This window comes from Callithrix jacchus, chromosome 4 (genome assembly GCF_049354715.1).
Source record: "Callithrix jacchus isolate 240 chromosome 4, calJac240_pri, whole genome shotgun sequence".
Classification (NCBI taxonomy): domain Eukaryota; kingdom Metazoa; phylum Chordata; class Mammalia; order Primates; family Cebidae; genus Callithrix; species Callithrix jacchus.
In genome coordinates, this window is record NC_133505.1 from 176,238,831 (window position 1) to 176,256,930 (window position 18,100).

The following is an 18,100-nucleotide window of genomic DNA, read 5'->3' on the forward strand; positions in this document are numbered from 1 at the left end:
TTTAACAAAGTAGAGGTGCATATCCTGCTATGTCTACCCCAAAATACACCATGAACATTTCCCTCACAATCATGTGTTTCTTGTCCAATGAGCTCAGCAAAGAGGCCATAGAAAGCAATGGCCAAGACCAGGTGACCCAGAGCCGGGCTCAACCCCGACCCTAGCTCAGCCCCTTCTCACCAAATGAGCAACTCTGGTGAGTTGCTCACCTCTGTGCTGCATTTTCCCCATTCCTGAAATGGGCTTAAATAAGTTCACAAAGTAAATTTCTTCTTACAGCAATTGGTACATTAATAAGTGCTCTAGAAGTGTAATTGGACTGGGTTCAAGAGAAATTTTAAAATATTTGAAATAAATGAGGGTGATAACACAACACAGTGAAGCCTGTGGGATACAGTAAAAGTAGCGTTAAAGAGGGAACTTTACGCCATTAAACGCCATATATATATATATGTATATATATATAACCAGAAAGGTCACAAATTAACAACCTAATGTCATACCGCAAGGAACAGGAAAAGCATGACAAAGCCAAACCCAAAGTTAGCAACAGAAAAGAAATTGAAAAGAAAGAACAAAGCAGAACTAAATAAAATAGAGACCAACAAAACAACTTAAAGGACCAACAAAAGGAAAAGTTGGTTATTTGAGGAGACAAACAAAATTGATAAACCACTCATTGACTAACCACGAAAACATGGGCTCTAAATAAACAAAATTAGAAGTGAAAAAAAAGGGGATTACAACCACAGGAATGCAAAATGTCATCAGAGACTACTACGAAAAAACTACACACTCACAAAATAAAAAATCTAGAGGAAATGGGTAAGTTCTTCGAAACACACAACTCCCCAGTATTGAACCAGGTAGAAATAGAAAACCTGAACACACCAATAATGAATAGAAAGACTGAATCAGAAAAAAAAAAGTGTTCCAACAAAGAAAAGCCCACAACCAGATGAATTCATAGACAAATTCCACCAAACATATAAAAAAGAACTAATATCAATCTTGAAATTGTTCCGAAACATCAAGAAAAAGGGAATTCTCCCTAATTCATTCTATAAGGTCAATATCATTCAGATACTAAAACCAGAAAAAACAAAGAAAGAAAACTACAGACCAAGATCCCTGATGAACATAAAAACAATTTTCAATAAAATACTAGCAAACAGAATCCAATAGCACATCAAGAAAATAATACACTATGACCAAGTGGGTTTTATACCAGGGATGCAAGGATGGTTCAACATATAAAAATCAATAAATGTGATACATCACATAAACTGAATCATGAACAAAAAACATATGATAATCTCAGTAGATGCAGAAAAAAAGCACTTGATAAAATTCAGCATCTCTTCATGATAAAAATCTTCAATTAAAAGTAAGTATTGAAGAAACATACATAAAAATAATAAAGCCATAATACAACAATCCAACAGCCAAGGTTATACTGAATGGGGAACAGTTGAAAGTCTTTCCTCTAAGAACTGGAACAAGAGAAGGATGCCCACTATCTCCAGAAGTCCTAACCAGAGCAATTAGGCAAAAAAAAAAACTGGTTTCTTTTTTTGTTTGTTATAAAGAAGCAACCAAATTGGTAAAGACGGTATCAAATTATTCCTATTCACTGATAATAAAATCTTATATCTAGAAAAACCTAAAGACTCCACCAAAAAACACTATTAGATTTGATAAATAAATTCAGTATACTTTCAGAACACAAAATCAATGTGTAAAAAGCAGTAGCATTTCTATACATCAATAATGATTAGGTGAGAATCAGACATTAGTCCTATCTACAATAGCTACAAAAACAATGAAATACCTAGAAATATAATTAACCAAGGAGGTAAAATATCTCTACCGGGAATACTATGAAACATCAATGAAAGAAACTGCAGATAACACAAACAAATAGAAAAAGTTCCCATGCTCATGGATCAGAAGAATTAATATCATTAAAATGACCATACTGCCCAAAGCAACCTATAGATACAATGCAATGCCTATCAAAATACCAATGTCATTTTTCACAAAATTAAAAAAAAAAAACCTAAACTTCATAAGGAACCTAAAATGACCCCAAATGGCCAAAGTAATCTTAGATAAAAAGAACAAAGCTGGAGGCATCACATTCCCTGACTTCAAATTATACTACAAAATTACAGTAACCAAAATAATATGGTACTGGTATAAAAACAGATATATAGACCAATGGAACAGAATCTAGAACTCAGAAATAAGGCTACATATTTACATTCAACTAATATTTGACAGTTGACAAAATCAACAATGGGGAAAGGACACCCTTTTTAATAAATAGTGTGACTAACTGGATGGCTATATGCAAAGAAATGAAATTGGATCCCTCTTATCTCTCCATATACAAAAATAAACTCAAGATGGATTAAAGACTTAAGTGTAAAACCTGAAACTATAAAAATACTAGAAGAAAATCTAAAAAATAAAAACTCTTCCAGACATTGGCCTAGGCATAACAAAAATAGACAAATGTGACACTTCATTAAACTACAAGTATTCTGCACAGCAAAAGAAATAATCAACAGAGTTAATGGAAAACCTGCAGAACAGGGGAAAACATTTGCAAACTATTCATTTTACAGGGGACTAATATCCAAAATTTACAAGGAACTCAAAGGACTCAACAAAAAATACCACAAATAATTCCATTAAAAAGTGGGCAAAGGGCATGAATAGATATTTTGACTTTAAGTCCCAGGATACATGTGCAGGATGTGCAGTTTGTTATATAGGTAAGTATGTGCCCTGGTGGTTTGCTGTACAGATCAACCCATCACCTAGGTATTAAGCCCCACAAGCATCAGCTATTTAACCTGATGCTCTTCCTCTCCCTGCCCCACTGACAGGCCCCAGTGTGTGTTGTTCTCCTCCCTGGGTCTTTGTGTTCTCATTGTTCAGCTCCCACTTATAAGTGGGCACATGCGGTGGCTGGTTTTCCATTCCTGCATCTGTTTGCTGAGGATAATGGCTTCCAGCCCCAACCATATTCCTGTAAAGGACATGATCTCATTCCTTTTGATGGCTGCATAGTATTCTATGGAGTATACATATCACATTTTCTTTATCCAGTCTATAATTGATGGGCATCTGGGTTGATTCCATGTGTTTGCTATCATGAATAGCACTGCAATGAACATACGCACACATATATCTTTAAGGTAGAATAATTTATATTCCTTTGGGTACATACCTAGTATTAGGATTGCTGGATCAAATGATATTTCTGGTTCTAGGTCTTTGAGGAATTGCCACATTGTCTTCCACAAGGGTTGAACTAATTGACATTCCCACCAACAGTGTAAAAGCGTTTTTAAAGAGGATATACAAATGGCCAGCAAGCATATGAAAAAAATCCTCAACATCACTAATCATCAGAGAAATGCAAATTCAAACCACAATGAGATTTCATCTTACACCAGTCAGAATGCCTATTACTGAAAAGACAAAAAGTAACAGATGCTTGCAAGGATGCAGAGAAAAGGGAAAGTTTATCCAGTGTTGACGGAAATGTAAATTAGTACAACTTCTATGCAAAACAGTGTGAAGATCTCTCAAAGAACTAAACATATACTACCCATCATTCCAGAAAGCCCACCACTGGGTATCTACCTGAAGAAAAAGAAATCATTATTTCAAAAAGACAATGCACTCATATGTTTATTGCAGTACTATGTACAATACCAAAGACATGGAATCAATCTAAGTGCTCATTAACACATGACTGAGTAAAGAAAATGTAGTGTATTTGTGTGTGTGTACAGACACACACACACATATTATGTAATATTCAGTCATGAAAAAAGCGAAATCACGTCTTTTGCAGCACACTGATGGAAGTAGAGGGCGTTATCCTAAGTGAAACAACTCATAAAGAGAACAACAAATAACACATGTTCCCACTTATGTGTGGGAGCTAAATAATGTACACACATGAACACAGAATATGGAACAATAGGCACTGGAGACTCAGAATGGTAGAGGGTGGGAGGGGGATGGAGGAAAAAAACTACTTAATGGGTACAGTGCACATCATTTGGGTGATGGATACCTTAAAAGCCCTGACTTCACCACCACAAATCTGACCATGTAACAAAATTATACTTGTACCTCCTAAATGTATAAAAATAAAATAATACATAAATAAGCAATTGGCTGTTTGCTAAGCACTAAGAATGTGTCAAGAGTTATGCATCACTTAATGGCAGGGATACATTCTGAGAACTATGTCATTAGGCGATTTTGTCCCTGTGTGAACATCATGGAGTATAATTACACATACCTAGATGATGTAGCATACTACGCACCTAAGCTGTGTAGCGTAGCCTATTGCTTCTAGGCTACAAACATGTATAACTTGTAACCGTACTAAGCAACTGTAACACAATGGTATGTATTTGAATATCTAAGCAAAGAAAAGGCACAGTAAAAATATGATATAAAAGATTAAAATGATATCTCCATACTGTTTTCCATGGAACTAAAAATAGATAAAAGCATATCTAGCATACAATCCAGTAATTTCACTACTGGGTATCTACCCAAAGGAAAATAAGTCATTATATCAAAAAGATATTGTGTGTGCATGTTTATTACAGTACAGTTCACAATTGCAAAGATATGAAAGCAACCTAGGTCACCATCAACCAATGTATTAGTCCATTTTCATGCTGCTAATAAAGACCCATCCCCTAGAATGGGCAATTTACAAAAGAAACAGGTTTAATTGGACTTATAGTTCCACGTGGCTGGGAAAGCCTCACAATCATGGCTGAAGGCAAGGAGGGGCAAGTCATGTCTTACATGGATGGCAGCAGGCAAAGACAGAATGAGGAAGGCACAAAAGCAGAAACCCCTGGTAAAACCATCATATCTCATGAGACTTATTGACTATCATGAGATCAGTATGGGGAAAACTGCCCACATGATTCAATTATCTCCCACCAGGCCCCTCGCACAATATGTGGGAATTACGGGAGTACAATTCAAGATTAGATTTGGGTGGGGACGCAGAGTGAAACCATATCATTCCAATCCTGGCCCCTCTAAATCTCATGTCCTCACGTTTCAAAACTAACCACACCTTCCCAACAGTCCCCCAAAGTCTTAAGTCATTTCAGCATTAACCCAAACGTCCACAGCCCAGTGTCTCATCTGAGACAAGCCAAGTCCCTTCAGCCTATAAGCCTTACAGTTTCATGTGGCTGGAGAAGGCTCACAATCATCAAAAGCAAGCTAGTTACTTCCTAGATACAATGGGGTACAGGTATTGGGTAAATAGAGCCATCCCAAACAGGAAGCATTGGCCAAAACAAAGGGGCTACAGGCCCCATGCAAGTCTGAAATCCAATGTGGTGTTCAAATCTTAAAGCTCCAAAACGATCTCCCTTGACACCAAGTCTCATATCCAGGTCACACTGATGCAAGAGGTGGGTTCCCATGGTCACCGGCAGCTCTGTCCCTGTGGCTTTGCAGGATACAGCCTACCTCCTGGCTGCTTTCACAGGCTGGTGTTGTCTGCAGCTTTTCTGGGCTCACAGTGCAAGCTGTAGGTGGATTTACCATTCTGGGGTCTAGAGGGTGGAGGCTCTCTTCTCAACTCCAATAGGCAGTGCCCCCAGTAGGAACTCTGACCCCACATTTCCCTTCTGCACTGCCCTAGCAGAGGTTCTCCAAGGGGGCCTTGCCCCTGCAAAAACTTCTGCCTTGGCATCCAGGTGTTCCCATACATCTTCTGAAATCTAGACGGAAGTTCCCAAACTTCAGTTCTTGACTTCTGTGCATCTGCAGGCTCAGCATCATGTGGAAGCTACCAAGGCTTGAGGCTTGCACCATCTGAAGCCATGGCATGAGCTCTACATTGGCCCCTTTCAGCTATGGCTGGAGCAGCTGGGATGCAGGCCACCAAGTCCCTAGGCTGCACATAGCACAGGGACCCCGGGCCCAACCCATGAAACCACATTTTCCTCCTAGGTCTCTGGGCCTGTGATGGGAGGGGCTGCAGTGAAGACCTCTGACGTGTGCTAAAGACATTTTCCCCATTGTCTTGGCAATTACCATTTGGCTCCTCATTACTTAAACAAATTTCTGCAGCCAGCTTGAATTTCTCCTCAGAAAATGGGATTTTCTTTTCTATCACATTGTCAGGCTGCACATTTTCCAAACGTTTATGCTCCGTTTCCCTTTTAAAACTGAATGCTTTTCATAGCACCCAAATCACCTCTTGAATGCTTTGCTGCTTAGAAATTTCTTCCACCAGAACCCTAAATCACATCTCTCAAGTTCAAAGTTCCACAAATCTCTAGGGCAGGGGAAAAATGCCACCAGTCTCTCTGCTAAAACATAACAAAAGTGACCTTTGCTCCAGTTCCTAAAAAGTTCCTCATCTCCATCTGAGACCACCTCAGCTTGAACCTTATTGTCCATATTACTATCAGCATTTTGGGCAAAGCCATTCAACAGGTCTCTAGAAACTTCCAAACCTTCCCACATTTTCCTGTCCTCTGAGCCCTACAAACTGTTCCAACCCCTGCCTGTTATCCAGTTCCAAAGTCACTTCCACATTTTTGGGTATTTTTGCGGCAGCACCCCACTCTACTGGTACCAATTTGCTGTATTAGTTTGCTTTTGTGCTGCTGATAAAGATACACCTAAGACTGGGCAATTTACAGAAGAAAGAGGTTTAACTGGACTTATAGTTCCATGTGGCTGGGGAAGCCTCACAATCATGGTGGAAGGCAAGGAGAGCAAGAGCCGGCTTACATGGATGGCAGCAGGCGAAGACATAATGAGAAGGTGCAAAAGCAGAAACCCCTGATAAGACCATCAGATCTCACGAGACTTATTCACTACAACCACAGCAGCATGGGGGAACTGCCCCCATGATTTCATTGTCTCCCACTGTCCCTCCCCCAACACGTATGATTCAAGATGAGATTCGGGTGAGGACATGGCCAAACCATATCAACCAATGAGAGAAAAAAGAAACCGTGGTATATATTCACCATGAAATACTACTCAGCCACAGAAAAGAACAAAATATTGTATTTTGTAGCAACTTGGGAGAAGCTGGAGGCCACCATTTTAAGTGAATTAACTCAGAAATGAAAGTCCTAATACCTTTTTCTAAAATATATACTTTAAGTTCTGGGGTACATGGGCAGAATGTGCCGGTTTGTTACGTAGGTGTACACATGCCATGGTGGTTTGCTGCATCCATTGCCCCATCATCTACATTAGGAATTTCTCCTAATGCCATCCCTCCCGTATCTCCCACCCCTTGCTACCTCCCCTAGCCCCCTAGCCCCCGACAGCCCCAGTGTGTGATGTTCCCCTCCCTACGTCCATGTGTTCTCATTGTTCAACACCCACTTATGAGTGAGAACATGCGGTGTTTGGAAAAACCTAATACTTTATGTTCTTACTTCTAAGTGTGAGCTAAGCTGAGAGTACACAGAGGAGACTCACAAGGGGAGCGTGGGAGGTGGGTGAGGGGTGAAAAATGACACACTGGCTACAATGTGTGGACTCAGGTGGCAGGTGCGCTAAAATCTTAGACTTACCATAGACTTAGACACTACTCTACAATTCACTCGCGTAACCAAAAGCCACTTGTACCACAAAAGCTACTGAAATAAAAAATAAATAAATAACAGATTAAAAAGGGTGCACCTGTATAGGGCCTTGCCGTGACTGGAGCTACCCTGAGCGGCTCACTGAGCAAGACGTGGGTGAAGGTGAAGATCCAGGGCATGACCGTCACGCTGCAGACTTTATAAACACTAGACACTCAGGCTACACCAAATTTATGTTTGAAAACACACAGTCCTTTACTGCAACTTTGTTACTTTATATACTTTTTTCAAACTCTATGCTAATATCACTTAGCTCAAAACACAAATACATTGTACAGCTGTACAAAAGTATTTTATTTCTTTATATTCTCACTCTACATGCTTTCTTCTATTTTGAACTTTTTCTTACTTTTTAAACCTTTTGTTAAAAACTAGGACATAAACACACACTGTGGCCTCAGCCTGCATGGAGTCAGGATCGTCAACATCACCGTCTTCCCTCCACATCTTGTCCTACTGGAAAATCTCCAGGGGCAGGAACACACACAGAGCCGTAATCTCCTGTGATAACAATGTCTTGGCTGGGCGTGGTGGCTCACACCTGTCATCCCAGCAATTTGGGAGGCCAAGGCAGGTGGATCACTTGAGGTCAGGAGTTCAAGACAAACCTAGGCAACATGGTGAAAACCTGTCTCTACTAAAAATACAAAAATTAGCCAGGCACAGTGGTACATGTCTGTAGTCCCAGCTACTCAGGAGGCTGAAGCAGGAGAATGGCTTGAACCCTGGAGGCAGAGGTTGCAGTGAGCCAAGACTGCACCATTGTACTCTAGCTTGGGTGACAGACAAACAAACAAACAAACAAAAAATTAGCTGGGCATGGTGGCGCTCACCTGTAAACCCAGCTACTCAGCAGGCTGAGGCAAGAGAATCACTTGAACCCAGGGGTGGGGTGGTGGGGAGTGGAGGTTGCAGTGAGCGGAGATCGTGCCACTACACTCCGCCTGGATGACACAGCAAGATGCTGTCTTTAAAAAAAAGAAAAAGGCTTCTTCTGGACACCTCCTGCAGGAACTGCCTGAGGCTGCTTTACAGTTGACTTTTTTATAAGTAGAAGAAATTTACTCTAAAATCATGATAAAAAGTAGTAAGTCAAATAATAAACAAAAAGAATTTTTCAGCTCCATCATAACCTTATGCCAGCAGCAATGTGATATGGCCAGCAATGGCAAGATGTCATTATGTGCAACCCGACTGCTCATACAGATTCGCATCACTAATTTGAAATCACGATTGTCAATAAACCTGCCCATAAGTTTTATTATTGCACGAAACAATAAACAACAAATATTGTTATATCATGAATTTCTAAATATGTCGATAATTATATGTCAATATAACTGGTTTCCTTCATAATCCTATATATTTCATTTTATGCATTTAAAAGTCTTCTTAAAAAGTGTCCAGAGGTGTTTATTGCCAAATTTTCAATGGTACAATGACAGTAACAAGGTTAAGAATTCTTATCCTAAAAGATTTGTAAATATTTTCCTGATAAAACTAAGGTGGTTTCTAACTTTTATAAAAGGCATTCTCAAAGTCTACCAAAGCATCTAAAATATGCATGATGTGAAATGAGAAGTAATTTACTTAATGATAGTATAACTAAGTAAATGCCCTCCCAACTGTGACCTTAGAGGTAGGAAAAGTAGCGTCAGGTACCGCTGATCCTGCGTACAGGGGTGCTCGGCGCCTGGTGGGTGGCACCCAACGGAGATGGGAACACGCGTGGGAGAGAGAGCAGTCATCACACCATAGGGTAACTGTGGTTTAGGAGCTTCCAACCAATGCCTCCGTCAACATCACTGACGCTCAGGAGAGGCCTGGGATTACTCTAAGCCACATGTAGCAGAGAGACCAATAGTGCTTCACCATTCCAAAGGCAGAGCTACCTTTTGGTGTATAAACCACTCTTAGATCAGTCAGTGTGCACAGAATAACAACCTCATCACATTCAGAAAAGGGAGACGACTGCACTTACAGCTCTTGAGCTCCCCACCCCTGCAATGCAGGGCACACAACAGCCTTACCTCAGGGTTCTCAGGTCCCACAGTCTCATCCCATCGCCAATGGCCGTGGTCAGGAAAAGATTATAAGCCTGAGGCTGCTGGGTCGTAAATGATGAACCCTATAATTGTAAGGGGGAAATCAAGATGTATTTTCAAAGGTTAAATTAATAAGCATTATGCTAATGACACCTCATAATTGCTGATTCTCAAGTAAGATATTAACACAATTTTTTTTTCTTATTTATAACACTTTCAGAATTGGACAGCAAAAACTTGTACATAAAATAGTTAATGAGGGTATATTCTGACCTAGAGAATTACTGATGTATGTTCTCTTTATGTGTAATGGCACTGACAGGTACGGAAGTACAAAATAGTCAAAGACCAAAAGACCAAGATAATAACACGCCAAAATTTATGTTTAGAATAAAGACCATGAGCCACGTTCAGTAAATCATCTGAAACATGCCCCTCAACAAGGCACTTAAAGTGAAGGTGACTTATTAATCTGCCAATTATCAACCCTTCAGATACACCGAGCAGGGTCCTGCGATGGTGAGGCAGGTGAGCTCCCTCCGGGCCTCAAGTCCCGGCCCTAACTCTGACTTGCTCCCCTTTCCCTGTGCGGCTATCCAAACTAAGCGGACCTGACTCCATCTACAGAACCATTTGGCACAACACATTACCTAAAAACATTGTGATAAATAATGATTTACATCCTATTAGGTCAAAAATATTCAAAATATTAAGACAACTTTCATGAAGGATATCCAAACCATTTATGCTTAGGATGTGCCTAGACGTCATCCTTCATTTGCAAACAGAAAATAAAAGCTTACTAAGTTCAATAATAACAAATTAATAATAATTCGAGGCCGGGTGCAGCGGCTCACGCCTGTAATCCCAACACTTTGGGAAGCTGAGGTGGGCAGATTACCTGAAGTCAGGAGTTTGAGACCAGCCTGGCCAACATGGTGAAACCCCATCTACGTAAAAATACAAAAAATTAGCCAGATGTAGTGGTGCGTGCCTGTAATCCCAGCTACTCGGGAGGCTGAGGCAGGACAAGTGCTTCAACCCGGGAGGCAAAGGTTGCAGTAGCCAAGATCACGCCACTGCACTCCAGCTTGGGCAAAAGAGTGAGACTCTGCCTCAAAAAAAAAAAAAAAAGAAAAGAAAAAGAAAGCTGTAATACATATTTTAAAATAATAGTAATTTACACTAATAATTCAGCAGGCATTTAACAAATATTACAGATCATTTACTGAATGCTGGTGTTATATGAGATACTCAGCATAGAAAAAAGAAAACGTAGACTTAGTCTAAGGAAGACAGAGAAGACGGCAGCACTGAGAGCACCTTACACAGTGGCTACCATATGGAGGCTACAGTAAAAACCTGAGCAGGACGGAAATAACATGCAATGGCCAAACCTTTCAAGAGTAAAGGTAAACTTTTTAAAAATGTGTTCGATCCAGTAGAGGGTGAGAAAGAAGAAATAAAGAACCAAAGAAAATTCATGACAAGTAGAAAGCAAAGAAATAAAAAGTGTGTAAGAGAAAGCACGAATGATATTGAATATACGAATAATCATAATTTCAAACAGACTGACCTCAACAATATTGGGCTGGATTTCATTATTATCATTATTGTTATTATTTCGCTTTCATTTTAGGTTCGGGGGTACACGTGCAGGTTTGATATCACTATTGTTATTTCGCTTTTATTCTAGGTTCGGGGGTACACGTGCGGGTTTGTTATCACTATTGTTATTATTTCGCTTTTATTCTAGGTTCGGGGGTACACGTGCAGGTTTGTTATCACTATTGTTATTTAGCTTTTATTCTAGGTTCAGGGGTACACGTGCGGGTTTGTTATCACTATTGTTATTTACCTTTTATTCTAGGTTCGGGGGTACACGTGCGGGTTTGTTATCACTATTGTTATTTACCTTTTATTCTAGGTTCGGGGGTACACGTGCGGGTTTGTTATCACTATTGTTATTTCGCTTTTATTCTAGGTTCGGGGGTACACGTGCGGGTTTGTTATCACTATTGTTATTTCGCTTTTTTTCTAGGTTCAGGGGTACACGTGCAGGTTTGTTATCACTATTGTTATTTCGCTTTTTTTCTAGGTTCAGGGGTACACGTGCGGGTTTGTTATCACTATTGTTATTTCGCTTTTTTTCTAGGTTCAGGGGTACACGTGCAGGTTTGTTATCACTATTGTTATTTCGCTTTTATTCTAGGTTCGGGGGTACACGTGTGGGTTTGTTATCACTATTGTTATTTCGCTTTTTTTCTAGGTTCAGGGGTACACGTGCAGGTTTGTTATCACTATTGTTATTTCGCTTTTTTTCTAGGTTCAGGGGTACACGTGCAGGTTTGTTATCACTATTGTTATTTCGCTTTTTTTCTAGGTTCAGGGGTACACGTGCAGGTTTGTTATCACTATTGTTATTATTTCGCTTTTATTCTAGGTTCGGGGGTACACGTGCGGGTTTGTTATCACTATTGTTATTTCGCTTTTATTCTAGGTTCAGGGGTACACGTGCAGGTTTGTTATCACTATTGTTATTACTTCGCTTTCATTTTAGGTTTGGGGGTACACGTGCGGGTTTGATATCACTATTGTTATTTAGCTTTTATTCTAGGTTCGGGGGTACACGTGCGGGTTTGTTATCACTATTGTTATTACTTCGCTTTCATTTTAGGTTTGGGGGTACACGTGCGGGTTTGATATCACTATTGTTATTTAGCTTTTATTCTAGGTTCGGGGGTACACGTGCGGGTTTGTTATCACTATTGTTATTATTTAGCTTTTATTCTAGGTTCAGGGGTACACGTGCGGGTTTGTTATCACTATTGTTATTTCGCTTTTATTCTAGGTTCGGGGGTACACGTGCGGGTTTGTTATCACTATTGTTATTTCGCTTTTATTCTAGGTTCGGGGGTACACGTGCGGGTTTGTTATCACTATTGTTATTATTTAGCTTTTATTTTAGGTTCAGGGGTACACGTGCAGGTTTGTTATATAGGTAAACTTGTGTCACAGGGGTTTGTTGTACAGATGATGTCATCACCCAGACACTAAGCCTGGTACCAATAACTACTTTTCCTGCTCCTCTCCCTGCTCCCATCCTCTAGCCTCAGGCAGACCTCAGTGCCTGTTGTTCCCTTCTTTGGTTCATGAGTTCTCACCATATAGCTCAAAATAGCATAGTATTGATAATAAAGCCACATACCTACAACCATCTGATCTTAACAGGGCTGACAAAAACAAGCAATGGGGAATGGACTCCCTGTTCAATAAATGGTGCTGAGATGACTGACTAACCTTGTGCAGAAGATTGAAATTGGACTCCCTCCTTACACCGTACACAAAAATCAACTGAAGATGGATTAAAGACTTAAATGTAAAACCCGAAACTATAAAAACCCTGGAAGGCAACCTAGGCAATACCATCCTGGACACAGGAACTGGCAAAGATTTCACGACAAAGACATCAAAAGCAAAAGCAAAAATTGACAAGTGGGATCTAATTAAACTTTAGGGCTTCTGCACAGTAAAACAAAGTCTAAACAGGGTAAACAGACAACCTACAGTAAAACAAAGTATATATAAAACAGGGTAAACAGACAACCTACAGAATGGGAGAAAATATTCCCAAATTATGCATCTAACAAAGGTCTGATATTCAGCATCTATAAGAAACTTAGATTTTAAGAAAAATACTGAAAACTTAATTTTAAAACAAGTTGAAAGTGAAAGGTGGGGATCAAACAGCACACGTGAACTATAAAGAGGGAAGATTATGTAAGCACTAGAGAAAAACAGAACAAGGTAAAGAAACCCTCATGAGAAACAGTTTCTTCAAGAAAATGATAAAAGAAATAACTGCACATGAAAATATAAGACTGAACTTAAATATGCCTGATAGTGTGTCCTTCAAATACATAAAGCAAAAGTCAACAGACTTATACGAAGAAACTGACACGATTACAACAACAGCGGTAGATTTCAACACATCTCTCAGTGATTAAAAAAACCAAGCAACAAGAAAATAGAAAGCCTTGAACAATTTAAACACAATTAACAAGTGTGAGTCAAAGAATATCTGTGCAAACATGTACCCAATAGACAGCAAAACCACATTTTTCTCACACACCTATGTAATATTTAAAACAAACCATATGTCATGTTTCTCAATAGATAAAAATCTCAAAGATACCAAGAAAATCAGTACTATTTATGGAGAGTACATGCTCTGAACACAATGCCATATTAGAAACCAAAACAAAAAAAATGACCAAAAATTAACTCACGTGGAAATCTAAAAGCATACATCTAAAGCTTGGGTTAAAAAACCTCATAATAAACATGAAAAAATGTTTAGTGCTGGAAGATAAGAAGAATAGTACATGCCCAAACTGGTGAAGTACAAACTTCAGCATTAGAAATCCAGCGGCAGGGAGATGTGGGTTTGATACCATGGGTAAGAGTGTAAGGCTCTGCTCAACGATGCACATGTTGCTGAAGCAGCACCCTCGCCTGGGATAAATATCCAGGGTTCACTGGCTAGCACCAAGATTAAAGACACAGACACATACCCAGTAATGGGATTGCTGGGTCAAATGGAATTTCTATTTCTACATATACATCATGGAATATTATGCAGCAATCAGAAATGATGAGTTCGTGTCGTTTGTAGGGACATGGATGAATCTGGAAAACATCATCCTCAGCAAACTGACACAAGAACAGAAAATGAAACACCGCATATTCTCACTCATAGGTGGGTGATGAGAAATGAGAACACATGGACACAGGGAGGGGAGTACTAAACACTGGGGTCTATTGGGGGGAAAAGGGGAGGGCCAGTGGGAGGGGGAGGTGGGGAGGGATAGCCTGGGGAGAAATGCCAAATGTGGGTGAAGGGGAGAAGAAAAGCAAAGCACACTGCCATGTGTGTACCTACGCAACTGTCTTGCATGCTCTGCTCATGTACCCCAAAACCTATAATCCAATAAAAAATTAAAAAAAAAAAAAAAAAAAAAAAAAGACACAGACACAAAGGGGCAGCAAGTTTAGGAGCGTAGATCTCACAGGCAAAATAAAGAGAAAGGAGAGCGGCACTCTCTCTCTCTCTCTCTCTCTCTCTCTCTCACAAGAGAGGGGCCTCCCAAAGGAAACAGCCAGCCTGAGGTGGACTGTGCCATTTTTACAGGCAGGCTTGAGGAAGCAGTGCCTGAGAACCACAGAGCCCACAGATTGGTTTGATCGAATGTGACGTTTACATGACGGGCAGGGAAGGGCTCGTTGCACCACCCTAATTCTTTTTTTTTTTTTAGACAGTTTCACTCTTGTTCAGGCTGGAGTGCAATGGTACAATCTCAGCTCACTGCAAACTTCTCCTCCTGGTTTCAAGCAATTCTCCTGCCTCGGCCTCCCAAGCAGCTGGATTACAGGGGCACACCACCACGCCTGGCTAATTTTTGTGTTTTTAGTAGAAACGGGATTTCATCATGTTGGCAGGGCTAGCCTCGAACTCCTACAGACAAGAGCCACTGCACCCTGCCGCCCCACCCTAATCTTATTATGTAAATGGACTTTCTACTTGGCCAGCCCCATCTTGTCTGCGCCACACTGTACACGTGGCTGGTAGAAGAGAGAAGATGGAGCAATCCTTTTGAACGTGCCTATTCGGAGGTAGCCTCTTCCGACTGGCACAACTGCTGGCATTCACCGGTGCGAGCTTCCAGCTTGTCTGTCTATGTCTGCAGCTCCCTTTTACAGCCTGCTCTTTGTTAGAAGAGAAAATGATTTGGGGGCTGCTTTTCGTTCAAAGGAAAACCTTGCCGAGGATTCCCATACCCTCACTATCTGCCTCAGTGATGTCTTTTTAACTCCTACATTATTGTTTTTGAATGGGTACTAGGGAAAGGCCCACACCAAATGCAGTAGTGGTTATCAGAGAAGAAGAAAAGGGAGGGATGTGGGTAGGGTTTTCTCTGTATCAATAATCATTTCATTTCTTTTTTAAAAATACAGCAAGATCTAAAACCAATAAAGCAAAATGACATAAGTGATTATGACTGAAATCTAAAATCATGTGTAATCAAATTACATCATTTAAAAAGCTGTTTAAACTTTTACACATTCTTGCTCGTAGTTCAAATTAGCTGTCTAGTATTATATATTTATATCACAAAATAGTACATATTTTAGTCAGTCAGGCAAAAAGAGTAGTAACCTGTCAAGTTTTAGAAATATGTAAAGAATCTACACCTGCTATGATTTAAGGATATCAATAAATCATAAAACACTTACTTTCATTTTTTAAATGAGCCATTTAGTAACATAACACATAAAGTAGGAAAATACGGTCATCACCTTTTCATGTATTTGGCACTCTTGTTAATACTATACTAAAATGAAATAAAAATTGTTTGTCTAACAAAATTAAGGTAACTCTAGGAGTAATTCTCAGAAGAGATCATTTTAATGATAGTGCTCTAGGATGACTGCGAAAACAAGCACAGATGCATGACTAATGTGGCTGTGCTGCTTACTGAGCGTGTAAGAACTTAGAAGTGCCCTATTCTATTTTTTACTGGAAATACAGCATTGGGGCCAATTATAATGTTTGCTTCTTCTGTATTTGGACTTGCGGGAGGACACTTTGCGGGTAGCAACCCCCACACGGCTGTGGTCAGTTTGATATACATTGTGCAACTGAACAAAAATGTAAGAGAAAGTATTTTTTAAAAAGCGATTAAAACACAGTGCAAACCTCTGTAACCTTACCCTCTTTCCTTTCATTCCATCAAATACCGTTCAGATGTTTATTTTCAGGAAGTAAAACCCATACTTTTCCCATAAAAAGCCTCAGAACTATTTTTCTTAATATAACACCTCTCATCCAAGAGTACACCACAGTGATTCACAAAATATTACAATCCTTGCTGAAAGACCACAGAGATTTGAGGAAGATTCAGGCTGCTGTATAGGCGTTGCTCAAGCTGTTACAAAATGCAGATATTTTAAGCAGTCCTAAAGCAAAGACACTAACCCTCTTAACAAAAAGCTAAGATTGTAAAGGAGAGAAACTCTCCTTAAATTGGGAAATTACACAGTCACTATAGCATTCCAGAAATAAAGCGAGGCACGTCTACACAACGTGGCTCTTCACAGAGCCAATTCGTAAAAACAGTCTTCACCATAGCACTTGGCATGAAACATCCTCTGCACCTCTTGTTAATGAAAAGTGTAAAATTTGGCAAAATATTTGAAGAGATTTATTCTGAGCCAGACGTGAGTGACCATGGCCCATGACTCAGCGCTCAGGAGGTCCTCAGAACATGTGCCCAAGGTGGTCAGGGCACAGCTTGGTTGTATACATTTTAGGGAGGCATGAGGCATCAATCAAATATGTCTAAGAAATACATTGGTTTGGTCCAGAAAGGCAGGAAAACTCAAAGTGGGGGTTTCCAGGCTACAGGTAAATTTAAACATTTTCTGGTTGACAATCGGTTGAGTTTGTCTCAAGACCTGGGTTCAATAGAAAGGAAGTGTTCAGGTTAAGATAAAAGATGGTGGAGACCAAGGTTCTTTTGACTCTTATAGTGGCTGCCCTTAGAGATAACAGATGACAAATGTTTCCTATTCAGATCTTTAAAAGATGCTAGACTCTTCATCTGTTTAGTTTTGGGAAGGGCTGGAAGAAAGAGATCTAGCTATGTTAATAGATTCTTCGCAGATGCACACCTTCCCCCACAAAGGACAGCTCTGCAGGGCCATTTCAAGATACGGCAAAGAAATACGTTTTGGGGTAAAATATTGTGATTTTCTTCCTTGTCATAACTTATGCCAGAGTCAGTTTGGAAAGCAAGTCACAATACAGAGGGTTAAATAAAAACCATCTGATGAGAACTGTGGTTTGTAGGGCACGTCCTGGGCTGTAACGTGGGCGAGTGATGAAGGCAGGTATCCCCGCGATTGACCAGGCACCAAGGTAAGACTGTCTTTCCTAGTCAAGTCTGTGAGCAATGCTGGAGTTTCTGAGCACATGAATAAAGTGTGTCTCCTTTGCCTCAACTTAAAAGGAGAAGGACTTAAAGGAAATCTGGGGGGGAGGGGCGGGGAGGGAGAAAAGGTGGGGGGGAGAGAGAGAGACTTGTCTCCTTGAGATTTAAAGGAAAGTGGGGGCGGAGACTTGTCTCCTTTTCTCTACATAGAAGAAGGATTTAAAGGAAAAGAGAGAGAGAGACCACTTACCCTATGTGAAGGTGGTAACTGGGTTGTTGGGCTGGTCTGATGCACTGAGGTCACAGGTGGGTTTCTTCACAGACGAACAGCAGGGATAGAGGGATAGAGGGTCAGTCTCCCAAAGGAGTTCCCCTGTCCTGGGTT

General features: G+C 40.2%; 1 protein-coding gene across 9 annotated transcripts in view; it reads right to left on the minus strand.

Annotated features, from left to right (window-relative positions):
- The window catches only part of WDR27 (WD repeat domain 27), a 304,525-nt gene that overhangs the window by 182,693 nt on the left and 103,732 nt on the right, over positions 1–18,100 (minus strand). For all 9 annotated transcript variants that reach the window (XM_078370488.1, XM_078370485.1, XM_078370484.1 and 6 more), the window contains exon 22: positions 9,710–9,807. In XM_078370488.1, coding sequence (XP_078226614.1) covers positions 9,710–9,807 — 98 coding nt within the window. The remainder of the gene's footprint in view (positions 1–9,709; positions 9,808–18,100) is intronic.